Source organism: Acartia tonsa, chromosome 7, assembly GCF_053477335.1.
Source record: "Acartia tonsa isolate MP-2025a chromosome 7, ASM5347733v1, whole genome shotgun sequence".
NCBI classification, from domain to species: Eukaryota; Metazoa; Arthropoda; class Copepoda; order Calanoida; family Acartiidae; genus Acartia; species Acartia tonsa.
Window position 1 is genome coordinate 9,670,947 of NC_137266.1, and position 25,685 is coordinate 9,696,631.

A 25,685-nucleotide genomic window follows, 5' to 3' on the forward strand; every position below is an offset into this window, starting at 1 on the left:
AAATGATACAAATAGAACATGTTATTAAATAATATCAAAGTTTGCCTTTTAAAGTTATTATGCATATTACTAGCGGCTAGCCCCTAGAAGCTCTTAGGGGCACCTGAGGTCGGGGGATTATGGGGTTGGCGACCCTTTTCCTTCATTTAGTGTTTTTTAAATAAAATGTGGTTGATATATCTTTGGTAGGGTTAAACGTTCATTATCTATAAACCTTTCCTTGATTTAAAAAGAAGCATCCTGTAAAGAAGGGCCATACAGGTGCAGTGGTTAGCGACATCCAATACTACACACAGATAGAAATCCTGTTATTTATGTATATGATTAATACAATTGAAACAGTAAGTCTAGTTTTAATCTTGTTAAAACTAATGAAATATGATCATGCTAATTTTTATTTACCAACAATAATATTTCAATTTTATTTAGTTTTCAAATAGAAAGTGCATGGCAACATGACTTGTGTCTTATATTCATGAACAAAATAACATAAATAAAATGGTAATTGACAAACTAACCTTTAACTTATTATGAATTACACTTTTTAAAATTGATATTAAACAGTGTTATTAATTACTTTAATTTTGATTTTAGAATGAGATAATCTTCAGTGTCACATTTGTAGTCAGCATTCAATCTAGACCAAACATCATACTAAATAATAAGAGAGGTAAATTTGATTTTTTTACAATATTCTTAACATTAAATTTCTTTATTGTAAGATTATTTATCTTTAAAATATCTAGGAAATAATGGTTTAAACAGTAACCAAGATGTTCCAATGAATGTGATAAGAGAAAAGGGAAAAGAAGATATAGAGCTGTTAACCGATATGGCCAAAAGTATGACTAAACAAGAATTTGTTGATTGGTATGTTGATCGCTATGGAGATAAAGTAATTAAAAATCAAGTCAAAAACAATGGACCATTAGCTAGGCAAGATGATAGACAAATAGTAAGGCCAGTTAATGAAGGACCCCAGCCTGTTGAACAGGCAGTGGATCCAAGTTTGGCAGTTGGCCAAATTGGGCCAGAGGGTATTCAAGCTGAAAGAAGAGATTGGCAAGGAGGGTCAACTTTGTTTGGGGGTATCGTTTCTGATTTGCAAGAGGCAAGATCATGGCCAGGAGTTGGATCTAATGGGCCTAGAATTCAAGGTCAGCAAGGTTGGCAAGGACCTCTATTTCTTCCTAATAATCAGCAAGTAAGTAATACACTTGCACAGGAATGGCCAGACAGTATACAAGGTATACTGCCAAGTAATTTGGGGAACAGAATTTTTGGACCAGGGGGAAATAGCAATGGAAACAGATATGGAAAATATGTACCTAGATTGATTAAAGATAAAAATGGGAACATTACTTTGGTTAATGTTTTCATAACTAATGGGGCTAATGGCAATGGCAATGGTATTCACAAACCTAACCCAGTAAAGCCAACAATTGATAGCTGGGGGCCAGATGACAGTGATATTGGAACTAATAAACATTGGCAGCAAGTTCCTGATGATATGAATTTTAAAGGACTTCCAAATGTTCCTGGCATGAATTAGAATTCAGTAAAATTTTATTGTGGATAACTCAAACAAATATCTTTATATTAATTTTTAAGTATGAAACATTATCTTATGAATTAATCCATTAGAATCAAATAAATACATCACTTGTTTTTATTTTTATTTTGTTTGATTAATTTATTCAATAATACTTTTCTAGCTGGCTAAGGATGCAATCAAACCTGTCAGAGTCATTAAAGTAAAAATGCAAAATATTTGTTAATTCAACAAAGCATTACAATGAATTAATTACTATAATATCTCATGTAAGGACAAATCAATACAAAATATAAAAATAGTAATTTCCAGCTTCTAAATAAGATACTGTAAATCCTGATTCTTCAGCTAGCTAAACATACATATCAGTGTAACATATTACAATTTTAAGAAATTTTGCCACTGTTTTCCCGTTAACTATTAAGGGTGTTGGTTAATGGCTGCCTGGGTTTGCCATCCATTAGTTTATTTTTTGTATAACAAATAAACATACTAAGCATTAATAGTTTTTCTAGATCAAAAATTTATATTAAAATTACAACCCTTTGTAATTAAACAAACAAAAGCTGAGAGATTAAAGCAGGTAAGCAGTAAATCCCTCTTAGCCAATCAAAGACTATAAGGGAACTGATTGTTTAGGGTTAAGCAGTCCCTAAATGGTTGAGATTTTTCAGTTTAAATGGAGGTAGGCTTACCTTCAATAAATGTAATATTCTTGTTTATTGAATGAATTGGAATAAATAGTCTGAATAAGTGTTGTGAATAACAGATCCTACCAGCTATAAAGGTAACAATTTACTTGAGTGATATCTTTCTGTTGAGATCTGAATTAATAAAAATTAAATTAATATCCTGTACTTTAAATTTATTCTTATGGTTTTGATTTTTTTTCAGACTTTGTTATTACACTATTAAACAAAAATCACTGATCAATAAATTGTTAATCTAGAACACACTTTTTTATTGTCTACCAGCAATACAACTTAGATATAAGACTTGACAATTTTCAGCTATATTGTGAAACTTGATCATCCTATTTTGTTTACTAATATTTAGCAATTATATTTCATTAGTTTTCAAAACAACAAGGCTAGATATGGTGATCATAATCTGAACAAACAAACTAATAAACAAATGGTAAAGTACATTTTCTCTAACAAAAAATATATAATTTTGTCTGTGTTTGATAAACTAAATTATAATACACTTTTACAGAAAGAACTCTGCTTAACTATATTTTTGATAACAGTTGAATGTTTTCCTCTTGATAAGGACAACCAAAGAACAGGTTGGAATTATTTTTTTTTTCCTGGATAGATTTTTTTTCATTTGATTAGATTGAATTTTCTGGTATTTTACTATTTATATTACAATTACAAAATGTGGTTTAATTTTAAATTTTGTTTATGCATACTGTTTAGATTTACACAAGAAGCATTTTTCCAACCATGGTAAAGATAAACTGAATATACTAAATGGTATTGAAACAAATAGAGCTAATGTTCATCTGAATTTTCATCAACATAATGATGCTGGTAGAATTCAAGTAAACCAATGGACAGGTTTGCCAAATGGAATGACTAAATATGAATGGATTAATTGGTGGAATGGCGGGAATAATGGAAATTGGGCAGGTGATAGGCATGAAGGTGCTGATGTCATTCCTGTATCAGGAGATATTAGAGCAGATACTAAATTATCAATAAGCACAGGGAATAATAATATAATGGGGAATATAGGAGGAGATAATAGCTTAGTACCTTCACCTATTACTTCATGGAATGATGAAAGTGTCAAAAGTGGAGGAAACCCCATTTTAGGAATGGAATTAGGGAGTGTTGAAGATGATGGCAGAAATGGTGGTTTGCTGAATGGTCTCCTTGGACCTCCAAATCAAGGAAATGAAGTTTTGAATGGTGGCAATGTGGTTGGTAATGAGAATATTGGAGGTGATGTTCAAATTGGTAATGAGAATGTTGGAGGAGTTTTTCAATTTGGTGATGAAAGCATGATAAACATTGGAGTTGGTGAAAATTTGAAGAATGAGGTTGATAATGGTTTAATTGTTAAAGATAATGATGTATGGACTGGTGGAGAAAAATTAGAAAGAAGTGAGGGTTTACATAATGAACAGAAAGATGAAAATTCTGTTGGAAAAATTGTATTGGCAGGTGAAAAGCTAGGGTTTAAACATAAAGGGTTCATTACTAATGGAGATATAGGTGGTAATGCAGGTTTGCTTAATGTTGGAAATGATAAAGGAATTGGAGGAGGTGATGACACAAACTTTGTAGAAAGTAGTAAAGGAATGACAATTGGACAACAAGTTCTTGGAACTAATTGTGACATTTGTAAAAATGCTGATCATCATGAGAAAAGATGGACAAAAAAGGATAACGGAGATCTTGTTTTAATCAATGTTTTCAAAGAAGGAACTAATTGTGCTGAAATCTGTGACAAACCCAAAATAGAAAACCCTATTATTGATGGAAGCAATATTAACCAATGGGGTCCAGATACAAGTGATATTGGAACTAACACAGATTGGAGGACTATCCCAGAAATGCCAATTCTAACACCATTTGATACAAAACCTCAGATTCCAAATTCCTCAGATCCATTAGTTAGACCACCTGGAGAGGTGCTTCCTGGCAATACCAATCCAGATAACCTGATGCCTCCTCGTAGAATGGCCTCAGATGTTAGAAATGTTCCAGATATTTAATGAAATTGTCATTATTACTTTTTGAAATAAATATTCATCAAAATCATTATTTATCTTTTATCTTTATCATGAAAACTACACCAATCAAATTTTAGATAGATTATAGTAATTTTAAGTGGCATATACAGCTTTGACAATAGGGTATGGAATCTTGATGGGTGAAAAAGGGAAGAAAGACAATTTATCTTAATATTTTAAGTGTTAAGACTGTCCTTTTGCATTTAATTGGTCATATCAATCTAACTTTAATATTTGTCAGTGATAATACATTTATATAAATACAAAACAATAGATATACACAAAAACAAGAATGACAACTAAATAACTAAGTTACTTATAAGTAAAATTAAATGAATGATGGACAATCAAACATTAACAGAAAATTTAGTGTTTGGACATCTAAAACAACATTTTTCATGTAAATATGCTGTTTACAAAATTTGTCCTAAATGTCCTGAGAATCATTATTTCTGAAAAATCAAAATGATGGTATGGATTTTAAAGTTGCTAAACTTTCTGAATTGTACCTTATAATTGCAAAAACCATAATGCAGGAATTGAATCAATTAGATAATTCCAATATGCTGATCTGATCAATAGCGATTTGATCTGTCTATTGTTGATCTATGTTTTGACTAAATGTAAATTTCTCATTTCAAAATATAATTTTAAAGATATGCTACTTAATTTAATATAACCATATGTATTATTAATTATCTTCAACTTATATAAAACCCAAGTCACATAAAAAAGCTTATTTTTTTAACTGTACTGATAATAATATGTTTTTTCTTGATAGGATTATTAAAAGTAGTGAAATATGATCACATTACTCTTTGTTTATATTTACAATTTACATTATTATTTCTTCAGTTCTAAAATTAAACAGAATGGACATGGTAATATGAAACTGAACAAAATGGTAAAACTTTATTTCATATAATATAAATTTGATACTGTTAAAATCTTTCAGTTTGGTGAATTAACATTGTTATCTAATATTACTAAAATAAATTTAAACAAGGAGAATAAAATCCTTGTTTATTGAAGCTTTAAAGTGTAAATGTAAGAACAGCTAATTAAATTGAAGGAAAAAATATGCATAACAGACAGACATACAAACATAGTAAGTTATGAGATTAAGTGTTCATATGATTCTTCAAACTAAATTTCAGAGTCTATCCTTGATAACAGCATCCAAAATTGTATTTAATAGCAGGATATAACAGACTATTTGATTTAAAGAGTTGGTTTACATAAGTAAAGCTTTTGCAATAAAAATCAACCTATATGAGTCAACCAAGTAATAAAGTAAACACATGTTTTTGGATAAAATTAACATTTTTTTCAATTAGAAAGAACTATATTGGCTGATATTATGTTTGGTAATTGTTCAATCTGCTCCATACAAGAAGGATGAAAATGAAGGTTAGTTTATCTTATTCAATACTTTCTTTTTTTAAATTTAACATGAAAAGAAATATTATTTTTAGAATCAAATGAAAAATATGGTAAACATGAATATATAAAAGGTTAGTAAGCAGTTTACATATTAGATTTTTTTTGTATTTGTATTATTTTTACATTACTTCTGTTTATAATTTGAATATATTTTAGACGCAAGTAAGAAACATTCATTTCATAAACAACATGGAAAACATAATGAACACAAGAAAGGTGATAGTAAACATAACGTTGATAAAACTATTGATGGTACAGCTAATAAGGCCAATGTTCATTTCAATTTCAACCAACATGGTAATAATAATGATGGAAGAGTTCAAGTTAATCAGTGGACTGGTTTACCAAATGGTATGACCCATAAACAATGGCTGGATTGGTTTATGCAGACAGGTGGTAAAGGTGGAGCTCAAGGTGGAATGGCTGGAAGCAGTTTAGGTAGCAGCAGTGGTGCTGGAGGAAATGGAGGAATTCTGGGTGGAAGTAATGGTGGAGGGAAAAATGGAGGAAGTCTAGGTGGCAGTAAAGGAGGAGGAGGTAATGGGGGAAATGGAGGAATTATGGGTGGCAATAATGGTGGAGGAGGAAATGAAGGAAGTCTAGGTGGTAGTAAAGGTGGTGGAGGAAATGGAGGAAGTATTGGTGGCAGTAAAGGTGGAGGAGGAAATGGAGGAATTCTGGGCGGCAGTAATGGTGGAGGGGGAAATGGAGGAAGTCTAGGGGGCAGTAAAGGTGGAGGAGGAAATGGTGGAAGTCTAGGGGGCAGTAATGGTGGAGGGGGAAATGGAGGAAGTCTGTGGGGTAGTAGCAGTGGTGAAGGAAATGGAGGAAGTCTAGGAGGCAGTAAAGGTGGTGGAGGTAATGGAGAAAGTAGTGAAGAAAATGGAGGAGAATGGACAAATGGTGGAAATGGATGGTCAACTAGTGGAGAGAGTGATGAAGAAAATGGAGTTTGGCCTTGGAATGGTGGAGGAGGCAGTAATGGTGGTGAAGGTATTGGTGGAGGGGGTGGTGGAAGTTTTAGTGGAGGGGGAAGAAGTTGCAGAGGTCTAGAGTGTGAAATAGGTACAGTAATATTTGCAGGGGGTGGTGGAAAAGGAGGCTGGCAAAATGGAGGTGGAGGAAGTGAAAGTCTTGGTGGTGGAGGAGGAGGTCAACCAAGTATTAGTGGAGGGGGTGGTGAAAGTATTGGTGGTGGAGGAGGACGTTGGCCAAATGGAGGTGGAGGAAGTGGAAGTGTTGGTGGTGGAGGAGGAGGAGGTAGGCCAAGTACTGGTGGAGGGAGTAGTGGAAGTCTTGGTGGTGGAGTAGGACGTTGGCCAAATGGAGGTGGGGGTAGTGGAAGTCTGGGTGTTGAAGGAGGAGTCAATGGTAGTGGAGGAGGAAGTAGGCCAAATGGAGGTGGAGGAAGTGGAAGTCTGGGTGGTGGAAGTGGGGGTAGTGGAAGTCTAGGAGGTGAAGGAGGAGGTCAGCCAAGTATTAGTGGAGGCAGTGGTGGAAGTCTTGGTGGTGGAGGAGGAGGTCGGCCAAGTATAGGTGGAGGCAAAGGAGGTACTAGTGGTGGAGGAGGACGTTGGCCAAGTGGAGGTGTTGGAAGTGTGGGTGGTGGAGGAATAGGAGGTAGGCCAAGTACTGGTGGAGGGGGTGGTGGAAGTCATGGTGGTGGAGGAGGAGGTCGACCAAGTATAGGTGGAGGTAGTGGTGGAAATCTTGGTGGTGGAGGAGGACCTTGGCCTAATGGAGGTGGTGAAAGTTGGGGTGTTGGAGGAGGAGGAGGTATGCCAAGTATTGGTGGAGGGAGTGGTGGAAGTCTTGGTGGTGGAGGAGGACGTTTGCCAAATGGAGGTGGGGGTAGTGGAAGTCTTAGTGGTGGAGGAGGAGGGAATATTGGTGGAGGTAATGGAGGTGGTGGTGGCGGAAGTTTGGGTGGTGGAGGCAGTGGTGGAAGTCTTGGTGGTGTAGGAGGAGGTTGGCCAAATGGAGGTGGGGGTAGTGGAAGTCTGGGTAGTGGAGGAGGAGGATCTTCAAGTTTAGGTGAAGGAGCTGGAAGTGGAGGCAATGGAGGTACTAGTGGTGCAGGAGGAGGGTTGACAGGAGGAAATGGAGAAGGTCATTATGAAAAAAGATGGGTTAGAGGCGAAAATGGGGAACTTACTTTGATTAATGTCTTCATACAAGGGGGAACTGGTAAACCAGAAACTGTTGAACCTGGCAAACCTGGTGGGGGCTGGGGACCAATCAGTGGCTGGGGACCGGATGACAGTGACATTGGACGAAATACACATTGGGGAGATATTCCAGATCATAATGTTATTCCGCCTGAAACATTATCTGGGCCCCAACCTGGACCTCCTGGTAGACCTTCTGGAGGATCATTAGGAGGTCCTGGAGGAGCAAGTGGTGGACTCACTGTTCCTAAAATTGATTGGAGTAGAGGATAAACTAAAAACTTTGTTCTTGTAAAATTAGCTAAAATAATAAATCTAACAAATTATGTTTACATGAATTTAAAGAGTCTAGAGCCTTCTTAAGAAATAAGAACTTAATAGATACAAATTTTCAGAATGTTTTTTTATTCAAACACATGCAAAAGCAGTACCTTAACCTTTCCAAGAAAATCTTTTATCTGAAGTTAAGGGTAAATCTGCATCCCTCCCCATTTCTTTAAAGTACACAGAGTCATATAGTAATGATAAAAGAAAGTACAATAAAGATAATGATATATTAAACTGAAACTTAAATAGTAATGTTTAATTAAAGTTAAATGAATGGATATAATTGTATTGATTGAAACTAGGTCAAGATTTATAAATTGGATTACACATGAATTCCATTTGTAACAGGGATTTAGTAATACATATAAAAACAAGGATAACAACATTTATATAATCGAAACTCTAGAATTAGAAGGAAGAATCAATGCACAATAACTCTTGTAGAGTGTCAGAACTTTATAAGCAGAACAATGATTAGTAAGTCTAAACAAAACTGTACATACACTTTTTGTGTTATAATATTTACCTTGTTGTACTTACATACAGGATTTAAGGTATCAAAGGCAGCTGAAGTTAATTTATGTTTCAGAAAAAATTAATCTATAACTCGCAAGGACCTTAAGAATATGGCAATGGACGATAAAATAAAAAACAAAATTTCCCCTTACTTTACCTAATCTAACCTATGATAAGCATGATCAAATACAACTTATTCAAAATGTTAGTTTTTGGTTCATTTGCGAAATCAAGTACCACCTTTTATTTTTATTGAATTCTTCCTCTAAAAATCATTTTATAAATAGTCAAAAACATTTTGGCTACAAAAACAAACTTTATTTCAAGAATGATAAAGTTAAATTTGAGGAAATTTAGTAAATCTTAAAGGATATGAGCCGAAAAGCACTGAAAATTTATTGCACTGGATTTAAAATGAAAATATGAGTTGGTTCACAATTTTATTTTACATTTTTTATATAATCTAAAAAATCAAATAAATTTTACAATTTATTTAATTTTGTGAGAACAAGGATGACAACACACATAATTAGCAAAGCTTTAGCACAATAATTAATCATGGAGGGACCTTTGGACAAAGTGATTTAAAGAGCACAAATAAATTAAGAATACATTAATTGGAAAAATCACCAAACTTCACATTTTTGTTTTATCAGTTTTAATATTTATATTTTTGAAACGTGACTACCAGAGTAAATTATTTACTGGATGTTCATTGCTATAGGAAACCTTCATAAAAAATAGGATTGCAGGCTGTTTCTTGTGAAGATTCTCTTAAACACTGATTAACTACTTTATATAAAAATGGGAAAATGTGTTTATACTCATCTGCTGTTTAAGATAGAGGTTTAATTTGTTGGTAAAGATTTAATGTGCTGTCCAATGAAAATTTATTCTTTAAATCACTCTGTCTTTAGACTAATCCCCTAAGTATATCATGATCTTTCTAATATTGATCATCTTGTGTACATCTTATGAAATTATACATGCTAATTGGCCAAGGAATTCTGCTTTTTATTACTAACATTGACACGCGCCTGACTGCGACAATTTTGGGCTGAGATTTGAACTCATTGGCCCCTTGATCATTAGACGCTTTTCAAAATAATTTTCCATCTCATAAACCAGCTAATGAAAAGTCGGCAAAAGGGGTTAAAATTTTCATTCAAAGATGATTTATTTTAGTTAAAGAATAACAATAGAGAAGTAGGCAATTAATATTTGCCTCCTACTGTAATTTTATCTATTATTCCTGTATTGGAACCAGCTTTTTATTTGAAAGAGAGCGCGGACAATAAAATTGTAGATTTATCATTTTATTACCTTTCATATATGTTTAGTGTTTACACAATATTACAATGGTTTAAATTGGCGGGTTCCTTCATAGACCCCCCCTCATTTCTATTGTAGTTTTAAAAGAAAACTATATTTTTAGGGGTGGGTAAAACTAGGGGAAATTTTTCTTCAGAAAATGGTGGCACCCTTCCCCAAAATTGTTATAAACCAAATGAGAAGCTACATTGTAAAGGAGAACTATATCGGAACAGCGGTTAACAAGATCTACGGATTTACAGTAACTTACCAATCGCTGACAGTGGCATTGGTCAGAGTCATCTTGGAAAGCGACCTGATCAAAATATCTTAAAGTATTAGAAAACCAACCATTATATTACACGAAAGTCTATTGAATACCAAGTTCAATGTATTTTATATTTTAAATTGATTGTCAAATATACAAAACTTTAAAACTATACAGTGACTACGTTTCGAGAAGAAATACTTTTGCTATTCTCTAACATTTGCTGTTTTATCTTATAGCCTAAACTATCATGCATCCTGAACTACTCCTCCCTTCAAAATTAAACCCTTTTCCTTTTCATATTTGCTTCCTTTTCTTTCCTTTCATTGTATATTATTAAATTTCCCCCCAAACCTAATAACTCAAACCCTTTGCTTTTAAATAAATTTTATCCTGTTGAATTTCCTTATAGATAGATAGCATGGATCTAAAGGGATAAGAAAATGGCTGAGAAATTGATGTACATCCCAAATGAAGATGTTAAATTACCCCCTCTGTAAATTAAAATAAGTGGTCGAAACGTGTAAACACTCAACTCTATTAATCATACAATCAAAATTCACTGAAGTCCCCAAAGTCGTTGAGCCAACGAATACGAAAACGTATTATAAAACTTTGGGGACCAGAGTTATTAACACCCCATTGTCCCCTCTATCTGGATAGATAGATAGATAGACTTTACCAACAAGTAAACATTGTAAACACCCTTTAATTTACTCCTAACTACCATAGATTGATAAGCCGATTATCCTATATATAAATAAATGGTTGTATGTGTCCAATAAGATCTATGAAATTTGCAATTCATCCTATACAATTTTAGGCTATTTTGGAGGGCTTTTTTATCTTACAGGAAGATTTCCATTGGCTCTGAAAATAGCTTAAATCCTGCAATTAATATACTACTCTTCCTATAAGATTATTTGTCCATGAAAATCTTAGTACGGCCCATTTAATTAAAGTTGTAAGTACGCGCGGACAGCTTTAATTATTGACCAATTTGCCATGACACCTATACTGGGTTTTTAAAGATGCTTTACGCTAGGTATTACAATAGATATAAAGCAGTTATCGAGATGTGATAGTACTGATATAAGGAAAATAATCCTTAATGTTTATACAATACTGACAATTTAAGATATAGGAAATTAATATAAAAATAATAATAATAATGTTTATTTGGTGCTGCCAGGTACCCCCTAGCTTAGGAGATAGCACATACAATACTCTATATTGCTGCTATCTATCGACAATTTAGAGTTTACATTATGATGTTTAGTCTCATACAAAATAAAATAATATATACTAAGAGATTAATTATTAACTAAATATAAATTGGTGGAAAAAAAGTAAAATTTTCAGGATATGCACCAGGAGCTACAGGAGTACTATCTTGACCAAAATGGGGATAGTGTATTTGATTCCTGAAGCCCCTTTTTAAAGAAGACGAAAAGAAAAAAAAGAATATTAAACCTAATTCATACTTGCATTTTATGATTTGATTACAGAGATAATTGGTTCATGACATACCTAATGGTCCTAGTAATCTATATTCAAAATTGTAAATTATCAAGTGAATAGGATGATTATATTTGGGCTTTCTATCATTGATTATTCAGTTGCTATACTTTCTAAATTGTACCTAACATAACAGGAATGATCATGGCGAGTAAGAAATCGATACAAAATTCTAAAATACTTCAATTCACGATAAGAATAATGAATGTTAAAATCCAAAATCATTTATATTCGAAAAAATTTTGACAAAATGTATCCTATTGTACAATACAAGTAATAATGATTGAACACCAAACGAGCAAAATCAAAGGAGCATGGCTTATAAAGATTAATCTTAGTGGATTTATTACCTATTATTTATTTGAACTGTGAAATATACATATAACATTTTAACAATGCTTTAATAGTTATTTCTCGCATCGTATTATAAACGGCTTTCCGCGGATATAAAATGAACAATTATAAGATTAAAACCAGTTTTTTCGTATGGATGAGAACCGGTTCCTATCCACCGGATTCGAATAAATACGAGAAAATGTGTTATTTCATTTTCATGAAGGATATCAACATTTGTAGCAAAAGTTAAAATCTGAAGTAACAAAATAAAAAGTTATGAAAACTTATTATTAATAAGCATCTTGTCATCATTATATTGGTAATGTTTGTAGCTATAAAAAATAGTTTCTGAATTTTTTAAAGAAGATTTACATGATAAAAAAGCTGCTACTCTGTAACTCAATTTAGTGTGCCTGTTTGATCAATTATTTCTATGCAATTGTAAATTATAAAAATAAGTGTTAAAATATCGAAATACTAAAATATGATTTTTCATGTTTTAGATAATTATATTGAAGTAAACATGAAAAAAAAACTATGAATTTAAATAGAGGAAATTCTCTATTTGTATATTGCAGCGGCTGCCGAGCCCTGATAAAAACTACAAGAATCCTAATTTTGTCTAAATACAATTTTAAAACCAAAGATAAGAATGTTTTCTAAAGCAGGGTCAAAGATTAATCTACAAGTGAACTAGGTTTAACATAATTATGGATATAGTTAAGATTTTTTAAGGTCCCCCAAAACATCTTCTATAATAGAAGAATTTGAGTATTTAAAGCTTGTTATCTTGCTGTTATAATATCAATATTATTTGACTCCAAGAACTGCCCTGAAATTGACTGCAAGAATTTAGACCCGACACGCCCCTTATTTAATTTGAAGTATAAGATTGTAAATACTACAATACTAATTATAGGTTACATTAATGGATATAGTATGCGTGGATATATTGACAGGGCAAAATTGTCGTCAATTTAGGTTGCTAACATTTAAGGTAGCTGCAAGTATCATTTTATTATATCTGGTGCAATATCCAAGTAATATTATTTCAATTGTTACATTATTACTAGCTTAGCTACTCCATATCTCAAACTGTATTATGATTAGATTTTCTGATATGGCTTCCAAACGGATTAATATCCGCTGGATTAAGACAGGTTCTCATTCATACTGAAAAACCATGTATAGAATTGTGTAACAGAAAAATTCCCAAAAACATTAAAATAAAAGATTTGAAAAATTAGTTACAGTTTGGTAAGCTCGGGCCTCTCGCGAGGCTAACAAAACTGGTTTTAATCACATAAATTTTTATTTTGATAAACGCGGAAAGCAATACCTTGACAATGCAATGTTTCATATTTAAGAGAGCTACAAGAGCTTACATAATTTCGAAACTTAAGTGTTTCCTTATCAAGAAGAACAATACTTCGTTGTGACCATTATTAAAATCTATTAAAAAACTACTATTAACTGTATCTAACTATTTTTAAATATATATTTTGTAAGAAAATTTACTACCCAGGCAATATATATATTTATTCAATAAAAAACATTTCAAAAATCAAAATTATATAATATTCAATATTAAAATTATAAGTAATTTAACTCACAGAACTGAATAATAAGAATATAAATGTATAAGAGTCAAAGTAAAATTGTAAGTAAAATTGTTGAAAAACTGCTTGATACAGGATAATGTTTATGGACATACTTACATTTTTAGGACTTGATTATAGAGTAGCTTCGCTTATTACATTATACTTTGATGTCCCAGGAATCAATATACCAAAAATCAAATCAATCGGATGATTAGATCACATAAAAATTTGTTGTTGAAAAAGTAAAAAAAATCAACATGTTTAAAATAGACGTACGGACATTTTGGTAATGATTATAGAGTTGCTACGCTTTCTTAATCGTACCTAACTACTAAAGGAATAACAATGCAAAATTTGAAATAGATAGGACAATTCTAACATGCCTAAATTAACGAAAAAAGCTATCCGTTACGGACGGAAGTACGGACGGACCCTAATTATAGAAAAGCTTCGCCTTTAAAAATATTTGAAAGAGATCCCATGTTAAGTGCCAATTTGATGTTTTCATTTCACCTAAAACATAACAGAACAAGAATGACAACTTCCATAAAAGTTAAGCTCTAAAATCAGAAGGAAGGATAAAAAACAATAACTCTAGTAGAGTGTCAGAACTTAATAAGCAGAATATTAACTTGTTAATTTAAATTTGTTGCAAAATTAATTGTTTCTGGCCAACAAGGCATTTATATTCTTTCATTATGTTCTTCCAATTTTATTTAAAATTATTTTTTACAGTTCTAATTCTGCGCTACTTATGGATATGATTAGTATTGTTAGATTATTTTTTGAAAAAACTTATAATATGGGAAGTATTTATATTTCTCGTATTCATTCGAATCCGGTGGATAGGAACCGGTTCTTATCCATGCGAAAAAACTATGTCTAGCATCGTATTATAAACCGCTTTCTACGGATATAAAAATGTACAATCATAAGATTAAAACCAGTTTTTTTAGCCCGTGCCTTCGGCACCTCGGGGCTAAGAAAACTGGTTTTAATCTTATAATTGTACATTCTATATCCGCGGAAAGCCGTTTATAATACGATGCGAGAAATAACTATTCCAGTATGGCTTCGAAACGGATTAATATTTGCTGGATTAGAACCGGTTCTCAGCCATTATCAAAATAAATATCATGTATATTATCGTGTTACGGACATTTTTCTCAGAAAAATTAAATAAAAATAAAAAAATTAATAAAAATTTGTTAGTCCGGGCCTTTGGCTCCTCGGGGCTAACAAAACAAATTAACAGTTTACTGCAATGCAATAGTTTATTGACGGACATACTAACATACTCTACTTATAGAGTAGTTGGGCGTTATTAGAGTTTGAAATTGTAAAAAAGTTAATCACAAAAAGTTAACAAAAAATATTTTAAGCTCAACAAGTATTTAATAAATTCAATACATCTAACTCATTATTTGTAGGGTTGGCCTTTAATTAGAAAATTCGTGAGTTTGGTTGTTTAAGTAAGGGAGGGAGGAGGCATTAAGCTGTTTATTGCACTAGTCCCCAAAGTTTTATAATAATGTTTTCTTGATTGATTGTAATCAGAAGGGGTAATATTGTGTATAATCATTGGGGATTTACACTTATTTATCGGTCATTGCCGTATCCCTGATATAGTAGGTGTTTCTTCTTTGTCTTTTTTGTCTGAAGCTCAAGATCTCGGGAATAGCTGTAGTTTTATTAATGTCCTTGAGTGGTTTTATGCTATTTTCCCTAATTTCTCCGCCCTCCCCTACATGCTAAGGGCCAAGGAACTACTTATCTTAAGTTTAGTAAGAACACTTACAAATTACGTTAGAGACAAGTTGGCTAAAAACTGGGAGGGGTGAATTCAAAGGGGGCGGCACGTTTCTTATTGGTGTAATTATTTATGGCCAATTACTATTAAGAGCTTATACAATACAGTCATAATTAATTTTCAGCAAAATGACGAGGTTTATGGAAAAATGTATTTTGTATGTTTATATTTTAGGTTAACATAAGAGGGGTAATTTATTTTTGTAATTGAGAGTGTTCATTAGTTTATCTTTGATTGTCCATTAGGTTATTGTAATGGATTAATAATTATTTGGATGCTACACCAGATTTTCATGTGCTCTAGTGAAACTAGCAGCGGGATAAAATAACAATACCCGCCTCCACTTCCTTTACTCCATCCCTTCCCATCCTAGAAATGAATAGACGAACTGACTATTAAATGAGTCCCATTGTAGCAACCTAAATTAACGACAATTTCACCCCTGTCCTTTATCCATTATTATTATACTGATAAAATAAGCCTATTAAAAATTGCTTCTGTTATTTCAGATGCGTTTTTAAAAAAGAAAGACTGATTGCCTTAATAAATTATGGAAACTCTGTTAAGGTTTTCGCTATTTTTAACATGGTTTTTGACTATTTTGTAATGTAACTAATTACAATTATAGTTTATCTTTATAAATAACTGCTGAGTTACTGCCCAATTTATAATTAACAATCTATCTTTCTATCTATTAATTTATAGAGATAGCGATAGGTCAATACAGTTTTAATTAATAAATAAATGTTGTATTATTATTAGTATTATGTAGGTTATATAACTGCCTTACTGTCTATTTTTGTACTTATCCTTCTACCTGATTAATTTTTTTTCTTTCGTTCTTTTTTTTCTATTTATCATTCATTGTATCTATCTTTCTATCTATTTTTCTATCTATCTATCGTCGATTTTATCTATTCTTCTTCTATCTGTTTTTCTATCTATCTATCTTTATAATTATCTTTCTTTCTATCTTTTCGTCTGTCTATCTTTCTATCAATACTATTATCTATCTATCTAGTTTTATGTTGATATAAAAACTAAAGAAGTATTGCCTCTTCCTTTACCTAAGTTATTGACTGGTAGTGTGGTATTCGGCAACCGTGAGCCATGTCTATGGCACCCCTGATCTGGGGTTCGGTGGAGGGTCAATGGCCCTCCCCCGAGTCCTGGGGAAGGGGTCTAGTGACCCCCTCCCTACGCTTAGAATTAATGATTTGAATCTGTCATGTTTATTATGGTTAACTGTATTCTTAATTCTCCCCCACCCTTTCCAGGGATGGGGGAATCATTATTGCCCAAACTGACCATTGTATATGTATTATTTATGCTTTCATGTTATGATTATTTATTCCTATCCATGTAATTATTGTTTGTTGTATATAGCTTCAGTATCTCTTAACCCTTCAATAAAGTGACAACTGAAAATAGATGTTGATCATTATCTAGTGAAAGCTAGAGAAGCGTAGCTTCTCTATAGTAAGGTGTCCACGTCTGTCACACTGCCGTAATCTAATTGAACTCCGGTGTCTGCCATTTATCCTCGGCGGATACCACAGTAGTAATTAGTAAGAAAATTGAAAATTTTAATGGTTGGTGATTGTAAACTACAAAGGGGGTAATTTTGTGTATCATCATTGGAGATATGCATCAATTTAGCGGCCATAGTCTCATCCCTTTAATTCGCTAGGTGTAACACTCAGCGTATTCGCTCATTGTTGTCGGGAAGGTAATAGGTTTGAATCTCGGCCCAACACTGTGTCATAACCAAAGACGTCTAAAATTCTTTCTTTTGCTGCTATGTCAACCCTGCAACATACATAGTTAGATTTGGGAGAATACCTTGGTCTAAAACTTTCAAACAAAGGTCGTGAAACCTAAGGGTATTAAGACTAAACTTTAGGCATTAATGAAAATGATAATTGGATTGGTCGTCTGTAGTAACACAATTGTGAAAGAAGGGCCGTGGAACTGTATTCTAATGAAAATTGAATTTAACATTTATACGATGCTTTTACATTAACCAAGGACAATTTTATTCAAAAATATTTTGCTGCTTACTATAGGTTATATAGGTAAGGTTAAGTAAAGTAAGTAAAGTTAGATGAGTCACGCAGAAATATTACCCACATGATTAGAACCCTGCGCAGTGTCTAGAAATTATTTTTTAATCAAAATTTTTAATGGGAGGGGGGCTTATGTGATCAAAAATTTGAGTGAAAGTACCTACTCATAAAAAATATAATTAGAATTAACCAAAAGATTATACAGGGTAGATTCGCTACTAATAGCAATTTATATACTGTTAAGTTTGTATTGGTCATTAGTGATAGATAGATAGATTAACAATTAGTAGGTAACTGATCTTTGGCATTTTTAAAAGCAAAGTTACTCTAAAATTTTTTCTTTATTTATCTGTCAGTTTATTAAGACATTGTCATATAGTCGGAAAAATGTAATATTGCTCAGAGATCTTAAGGGATAAGACTATGGCCGAAAAATTGATGTCATCCCAAATGAAGATAATCAAATTTAACCCTTTTATTTCTATTAATCCATACGATTGGTGGTAGAAACGTTTCGACACACAACTTAATGAACCAACCAATCAAAATTCAACAATAGTCCCAAAGTTGTTGAGGTAAAAATTAAGAAAATGTTATCATAAAACTTTTGAGACAAACAGCCCATTGTCCTCGTTTTGAATTTTACCTGTCTATAAATCACTTTGTCTGTAAGCAAAATAAACTACTACGAGGGAAATGTTATGAAATGTTTTTCAACTCGCTTTTCTTGGATGTTGTTATTCTTGGTTTTAAATTAGTATAAAGTATACATTTTCAATTAGATGTAAAAACAGTTTAATTATTAAAAATATTTCGTTTTTAAAGATGTTTTAAAATTATTTTTCTAACGCCATCCACCTTTTCCATTCCATTCTTCACTCAATTCACCTCTATTACCTACATAAAAATGTCGTGTGTATGAAAGGATTTGTTTTTGTCTGTTTCCTTTGAAGGATCTTACTAACTATTATGGTTCTCGTTTATAGTTTAGCTTCTCATAGGTTCTGGGAATGTTTAATACTATTATGATGTGGGAGAAGGTAACAATCGTAATAGGTGATGAAATTTAATTCTTATGGGAGGGGAGCTTACCTGCATTACTTCCAGCTTTACCATTCCATCTAGCTCCATTGCCACTCCTATCAGCTCCATTACCACTCCAGCCAGCCCCATTACCACCCCAATCACGTCCCTCACTTCCTAAACCTCCATTTTGCTCCATTGCTCCATCATGTCCATCGCCAAGGCTTCCCCAGTCAATTTCAACATGGCGACCTGCAGCATCATTACCCCTCCAATTTTGAACTCCAGGCATTGGAGGCATTATTGGAGGTTGAACTGGTGGCATAGGCCTAAATGGAGGCTGAATTGGAGGAGGTTGGATTGGCCGAAAAGGTGGTTCAGTAGGCTGCAGGGGCCATATTGGAGGTTCAGGTCTACCATCCTGGGATGACCATTGGTTGAACTGTATGCGCCCATCATTGCCACTTTGGTAGAAATTCATGTACATAGCGCGATTTTTAACTGTCCCATCATTTTCATCTTTGCCAATGCCATGGTGAGAAAAATGTTTTTGGTTTGACTCTAAATTATAAAATAATATTTTACAAATGTTATTATAAAAGAAAATATCAAAAAGATAGAAATTAAAAAAGAAATTACTAAATATTGAAAAAGAAGTCTGGCATAGTTGTTGTTTTAAAATGTTTTATGTAATTGAATATACGTGGTTAGATTGACAGGGGAAAATTTTTAGGCATTTATTTATTGGTCAGTTCAGGAGGGGAGGTGGCGCGGTAAATGTGAAGAATCGTTAATTAGCCAGCTGCGAGCAACACTTTAGCATTGTAAATGAAAATCTGGTGCAACATCAAAGTCATAATATATCAATTATTTTAATCAAACCTGATTTGGTAAGTGTAAAACAAAACATCAGAAAGCCAACTTCTTTCTAAAAAAGAAATTTTATTACCTAGTTAAAAAGATTATAAACATTACTTAACATATTCATCAAATTTTAGTTTTCCGTGATACATTCACTAACTTTGTTGTTTTGCTTAAAATAGTTTTCACATTAGAATTATTTTTTTTTAATTTTAAAGAAATTAAATTTAATTTACCATTTTTTTCTTTTAATCTGTAAAATAAATTAACTTCATTTCATATTGTAAACATTTGTAATTATTAATATGTTAATACTGTATAGTTTTATTAAATAAAACATTATTAATTTGGAATAATTAAATGTAAAAATTGAATCATGATCAAATTTCATTTACTATTAATAGCGTAGCTACTAAACATTTTTAGACACTATTTATCACTTAGGAAATTTTTTTAGTGACAAATACAAAAAAAAATGTTCTATGTATTTGTAAACATTTCGATAATAATTACAGAAAACCTCGAAAGGTGCTTTCCCCCAAAGAAAGAACCTAGTGACTAAAGACCCCCCCCCCCCTTACAACCCAACTTTATATTTCAGTGAATTAAAAATATTATCTATAATACAAAGTAGAACGATGTCTGTCTGTTTGTTTGTTTGTCTGTCTGTCTGTTTGTTTGTTTGTAGCGAAGGATCTTGCTAACCACTGAACCGATCGGGTTCTCCTTAACAGGGTAGATTCTCATATGTCCCTGGAAGGTTTATAACTATTTTGGGGGAGGGTACCACCACCCTCCCTAGAGAAATTAAATTTTTTTTAAATTTCTCAATTTTAGAAAGAGAGTTCAACGAAAAACAAACATCAAACGTAAATTTTTTTTACTTTTTCTTTTAAAATCTAAAATAAGAAATTGAATTACTAAATTCGACTCTCTCCTCCTCAAGTGCCCCTAGAGGCCTCTAGGGGCGTAGCCGCTAGTCCTTATAATAAAGTAACAGGATGTTTGTCTGTGGGTTTGTGTGTTTGTACCGAAGGATCTTGCTAACCGCTAAACCGATCGGGTTCTCCTTAACAGGGTAGATTCTCATATGTCCCGGGAAGGTTTATAACTATTTTGGGGGAGGGTACCACCAACCTCCCTAGAGAAATTAATTTTTTTTAAATTTCTCAATTTTAGAAAGAGAGTTCAACGAAAAACAAACGTCAAACGTAATTTTTTTTTACTTTTTCTTTTAAAATCTAAAATAAGAAATTAAATTATTAAATTCGACTCTCTTCTCCTCAAGTGCCCCTAGAGGCCTCTAGGGGCGTAGCCGCTAGTGTAAGATAATTCATCTATGTGTGGATGCAGTTTGCCTGCAGGAGTAGCTTTTAAAGTACTCTATTTTGTGTTGTCATTGCTTCGCTCTTAATGGACATGTTTTGTCATTGTTATACTGTTTATGCACTTTTTGTATTTATAAAAAAATTGTATGAAAGAAAACGTCGTCGTATAAGAATTAATATTTATAATTTAATCTATCAGATACGTGTGGGTGCCGAAGGACCTCCCGCTGGACTGATATGGTTATCCTTTACAAAAGAACTTTACATAGGTCCTGGGAAGATTTATAGCTATTTCGGGGGAGTATACCTTCACCATCCCAAAGAAATCGCCCCAGTAAAAAATATCCCGGCCCAATAAAACTAAAGTGCAAATATGTATGACTCGTTTCGGCGTTTACCAAGATCTTAAGCTTCAGACAGTTAAAGAATAAAGATATCCTACTACATTATATTTTAGAATTAGTGAGTTTGTCCGGTCGGTCCAACTTACCCACAATTGTACAGTAGATTTCCAATTCTAATTATAAATCTTATTTATAATCCCATAATAAAAATCTAACTCCTCCTCCTAAAATATTTTTACGCCTCATTTAAATCTCACAGTCCCTAATTTGTTTTAATCCCTCTCCCTTCACCACCATCACCATAAAGTCTCTACCTTTCATAAGGTAAAATTTTAGTTCAAAAACATTCCGTTAGGTATTTAGAAAAAAAATTTAAATATATTTTTTTAAACAAATCATAGTTAATAAAATTGTAAGAAGAAATCCATCATGGTCAATTTGTTATGTGTATAACTTTGAAATAAATTTCATCCAAAAAATAATTATATAAAATAGAACCCCTAATTTTTTGTATTCAATTTATATCTTATTATAAATTCTATTTGTTAATTTCAGCTATTCTTATGTGACGATGAAACATCTTTGTCGAATTTTTAAGGGAATAATAACCCTCTAATAAATTAACAATATTGAATTAAACTTTTCTTGGAACCGTAATGGAATGATACGATGTAAAACTTTAAACAACAAAAATATTACAGTAGGACAGACATACATCTCCTTTCTCGGCTTTATAGAAATAATCGATTTTAGCAAAGTTCATAAATTAAGCGAAGGAATGTACAAACAGTTATAAACATCAACTATTTAACAAAGCTTTGAACAACATATTTAAATAATTTTTGCTTCGCTTTTATGGATGTTATCATACTTGTTTTCTTAGGTTTAATTCTTTGAAAAAAATTGAGAAGGAAGCGTCTAATAATAATTCAAAATTATAATGTAAGAAAAGGGGAGGGCTTTATTTTTTATCAGGCGGTTTTAAAAATATTTTTCATAAAAGAGAAAACAAGGTATTTAAATAGTATTCTAGAAAGACATCGTTATGTGACAGTTAGGTTTAATAAAATTTTTGGAACTGGCCGATTATGTTTTTGCATCAATAACACTTTATTATTGATGCAAGGATTATTAAAATATTAATTGTAAAATAAAAATTTTAACAAATATGAAAGTGATAGGATGTTTGTTTAAAATATTGTGGGTAAAAATTAAAATATTAGCTTCAAATGAGGCACTTTTCCTGTAGGGGATTATCTCTGCGGGACTCTCGTAACCCTCATTTAACTTGACTTAATCTAAATTAAAGTATAGAAATTACATTTTATTTGGGATATAAAAATCGATATATTATTACTTGGATGTTGCACATGATTTTCATGTCTTCTGATAATATAACGTTCGCCGCTGGCTAAATCAATGATTGCCCCTTTACCCCACCTTCTATCTTCTATGAAAAAACGTACTGACCAATAAATGAAGTCCAAATTAGCAAACAAAATTTATCCACATCAATATATCCACGTATATTCTATATCAATAACTATAAGTTGTAACGTTCTTGAACTTTATGTAAATCTTGTGAAATTGATTCAATAGGAGGGTGGTTCAACCCCACTGAGAAAATTAGTCTCCAAAAAATCCACATTTTTGTGGAAAGGGTTATATTTATCTTTACCTTTACTTGTTAGTATATAACCTCGGTAAATGAAAGGGGAGATATGTTTAAATATTGGTATGAATTTTATGTATGATTCATGCTGAGCTTTTATATTCCTTGGATAGATAGATAGATAGATAGATAGATAGATAGATAGATAGATAAATAGATAGATAGATAGATAGATAGATAGATAGATGGATAGATAGATAGATAGATAGATAGATAGATAGATAGATAGATAGATAGATAGGTAGATAGATAGATAGATAGATAGATAGATAGATAGATAGATAGATAGATAGATAGATAGATAGATAGATAGATAGATAGATAGATATATAGATAGATAGATATATAGATAGATAGATAGATAGATATATAGATAGTTAGATAGATAGATAGTTAGATAGATAGATAGATAGATAGATAGATAGATAGATAGATAGATAGATAGATAGATAGATAGATAGATAGATAGATAGATAGATAGGTAGATAGATAGATAGATAGATAGATAGATAGATAGATAGATAGATAGATAGATAGATAGATAGATAGATAGATAGATAGATAGATAGATAGATAGATAGATAGATAGATAGAAAGATAGATAAATAGATAGATAGATAGATAGATAGATAGATAGATAGATAGATAGATAGATAGATAGATAGATAGATAGATAGATAGATAGATAGATAGATAGATAGATAGATAGATAGATAGATAGATAGATAGATAGATAGATAGATAGATAGATAGATAGATAGATAGATAGATAGATAGATAGATAGATAGATAGATAGATAGATAGATAGATAGATAGATCGATAGATAGATAGATAGATTCTTTCTATCCTGATGTTTCTGTTAGATAGGTAGATAACTATTTCGTATCCTGCTGTGTGTGTATTCACGAGCATATGTATGAGTTTATACTCATTTATCAACCATACTATATAATAGACATATAGATAATAAGTAGGAGAATAGGGAAAAAATTAAGAAAGAGAGGAAAGTAGAGAGGAGAGAAAACTAAAGAAAAACTATTTTTCCTTAAAATATAATGATAAAAGGTTATAAATAAAAATTTTAAAACGGGTAAAAATTTTAACCAAAGGTACTGATCGAACATAGAAGTTGGATAAGTGAAGGAGGAAAGCAAGTGAGTAAACAAAGGGGAACTTTTAAATGATTATTTTGAATTATTTTATGCACTTTGTGACTTCTCGGTTGGTTTTGGTGTAGTTTGAAAATAAATTAATTGCATGGAGGTAGGGGAAATCAGACTGGTATTTACACTAGTATCCAGTGTTTTACAATCACGTTTTCTTTTTCCACTTCTTATAATCTTTTAGTACACAAACGTTTCAACCAATAGTTTTATTTTAGAAATGTTTATCAATATTTGGTATGTATATTGTTTATCCTTACTTAGGATCCCCGACTAAATAGGGTGGTTTTGTTGAAAGTGGACCAAATAATGCCATTTCTCGCGGTCATGCGTCTTGTTGGAAGGGTGACGCAAATTTCAGATCCCAGATTTCACGATTTGAGAAAAATTTATCTTTGTATTATAGCAAATTAAATACTCTTGCAAGCATCGCTTTTATCTTATAGAGAAAAATAGTATATCATATAGCGAAAACTGAGATCTGGAATTTACGTCACACTTCCAATATGACGCATGACGGCGTATGACCGGGATAAATGGCATTATTATGTTCACTATCGGTTTTGATAATGACCAAACAGATATTAAGGAACAGAAGGGGGTGATAAGTAAAAGGTACAATCAAAGGGGGCGGGATAAATTTTGATTAAGATGGATAAAAGGAAAGAATTAAGAGTAATTTATATGAAAGCAAAAATATTTTGATTATAACATCAAGTGCAGTGGGGAGGGAGGAATTTTCATAAAAAAAAGGTTAAACGCATGACATGTTCATTGTAAAATGTGTTTTAATAGTTATTTTAGGTTTGGTTAAGTTAAGTAACGCAGCTATGACTTTCCAGACAAGGGTTGATGTAGGAGGAGGGGGGGGATTCATAGAAATTTTATAGGGCTACCATCCCCCCCCCCTCAAAAGAAAAAAACACAATCTGGCAACATCCTGTGCACGCAACTAATTAAAACAATTTTAAATTAGAACTCTTAGACAGTTTTCGAGATATTTAGAATCACATATCTTACTCATTGATGTAAAGGGATAAGACAAAGACCAATAAATTGGTGCATATCCCCAATGATCATACACAAAATTACACCTTCTTTAGATTACAATTAGTGGTTCAAATGTTTGAACACTTAACATAATAAACCAACCGGCAACTAATTTAGAAAACGTTATTAAAAAACTTTGGGGACTAGTGTAATAAACAGAACCATATCCAATATTGTTTTAACAAATTTCATCATTGTTTATGAATGAAGTTATAAGTAGAAATTATCTTAAATTCACCATATAATTATTCTTACATTATTTAAAAGATTTGTTTTTCACCAATAAATCATTTTCTAAACTCAATTGTATTGCCTTGATCATAAATTAATGCACCATTAAATTTGTGCTAGTAGCGAAGCTACTCTATAACTTGTGCTAAGTAACACTTTATAACAAAACTAGCGGCTTCGCCCCTAGCCTCTAGGGGCTTTGCCCCAAGAGGTTTGATCAAACCAATTTTCGTATTTTAGATTTAAAATAAAAAAGAAAAAGAAAAAAAAAATTTGGGAGGGGAGGGTTAGTCGACCCCACTTTTTTATTTTAGTTTTAAAAAGAATTTTTTTTGGGGGGTGGGGTATTTTT

At 32.1% G+C, this 25,685-nt stretch overlaps 4 protein-coding genes across 6 annotated transcripts; 3 read left to right on the forward strand and 1 right to left on the reverse strand.

Moving 5' to 3' along the window:
- Positions 1-340: 340 nt before the first annotated feature.
- Positions 341-1,670, forward strand: LOC145324791 (uncharacterized). Its single transcript, XM_080167432.1, has 3 exons — positions 341-501; positions 595-670; positions 747-1,670. The coding sequence occupies exons 1-3, from the start codon at positions 499-501 to the stop codon at positions 1,550-1,552; spliced, it is 885 nt and encodes a 294-aa protein (XP_080023558.1). The 5' UTR covers positions 341-498; the 3' UTR covers positions 1,553-1,670.
- Positions 1,671-2,625: 955 nt separating this feature from the next.
- On the forward strand, positions 2,626-4,323 carry LOC145324115 (uncharacterized). The gene is made up of 3 exons (XM_080166743.1): positions 2,626-2,689; positions 2,768-2,840; positions 2,974-4,323. The coding sequence occupies exons 1-3, from the start codon at positions 2,687-2,689 to the stop codon at positions 4,275-4,277; spliced, it is 1,380 nt and encodes a 459-aa protein (XP_080022869.1). The 5' UTR covers positions 2,626-2,686; the 3' UTR covers positions 4,278-4,323.
- A 788-nt stretch (positions 4,324-5,111) lies between these two features.
- Positions 5,112-8,244, forward strand: LOC145324790 (uncharacterized). 3 transcript variants are annotated; one of them, XM_080167430.1, is made up of 5 exons: positions 5,112-5,199; positions 5,633-5,705; positions 5,771-5,809; positions 5,895-7,092; positions 7,249-8,244. In XM_080167430.1, the coding sequence occupies exons 1-5, from the start codon at positions 5,182-5,184 to the stop codon at positions 8,177-8,179; spliced, it is 2,259 nt and encodes a 752-aa protein (XP_080023556.1). In that variant the 5' UTR covers positions 5,112-5,181; the 3' UTR covers positions 8,180-8,244. The 3 variants fall into 3 exon arrangements, with proteins under 3 accessions (XP_080023556.1, XP_080023557.1, XP_080023555.1); XM_080167431.1 differs by having other exon boundaries at positions 5,895-6,959; positions 7,275-8,244; XM_080167429.1 differs by having other exon boundaries at positions 5,895-8,244.
- Positions 8,245-18,382: 10,138 nt separating this feature from the next.
- LOC145324116 (uncharacterized) lies at positions 18,383-19,884 on the reverse strand. Its single transcript, XM_080166744.1, has 4 exons — positions 19,780-19,884; positions 19,565-19,610; positions 18,752-19,243; positions 18,383-18,556 (listed from the first exon to the last, which is right to left on the reverse strand). The coding sequence occupies exons 1-4, from the start codon at positions 19,780-19,782 to the stop codon at positions 18,504-18,506; spliced, it is 594 nt and encodes a 197-aa protein (XP_080022870.1). The 5' UTR covers positions 19,783-19,884; the 3' UTR covers positions 18,383-18,503.
- Positions 19,885-25,685: the final 5,801 nt, after the last annotated feature.

What these genes read in the sequence shown, in the direction of transcription:
- LOC145324116 (XM_080166744.1), bottom strand. An exon ending in TTTTACACTTACCAAATCAG is followed by an intron (nt 19,244 to 19,564) that starts GTTTGATTAAAA and finishes TTTATAATTTAG; the next exon opens with AGTCAAACCAAAAACATTTT. An exon ending in TAAAGCTGGAAGTAATGCAG is followed by an intron (nt 18,557 to 18,751) that starts GTAAGCTCCCCT and finishes ATTTTTATGTAG; the next exon opens with GTAATAGAGGTGAATTGAGT.
- LOC145324115 (XM_080166743.1), top strand. An exon ending in TAAGGACAACCAAAGAACAG is followed by an intron (nt 2,841 to 2,973) that starts GTTGGAATTATT and finishes CATACTGTTTAG; the next exon opens with ATTTACACAAGAAGCATTTT.
- LOC145324790 (XM_080167429.1), top strand. An exon ending in CAAGAAGGATGAAAATGAAG is followed by an intron (nt 5,706 to 5,770) that starts GTTAGTTTATCT and finishes TATTATTTTTAG; the next exon opens with AATCAAATGAAAAATATGGT. An exon ending in TAAACATGAATATATAAAAG is followed by an intron (nt 5,810 to 5,894) that starts GTTAGTAAGCAG and finishes AATATATTTTAG; the next exon opens with ACGCAAGTAAGAAACATTCA.
- LOC145324791 (XM_080167432.1), top strand. An exon ending in CATACTAAATAATAAGAGAG is followed by an intron (nt 671 to 746) that starts GTAAATTTGATT and finishes TAAAATATCTAG; the next exon opens with GAAATAATGGTTTAAACAGT.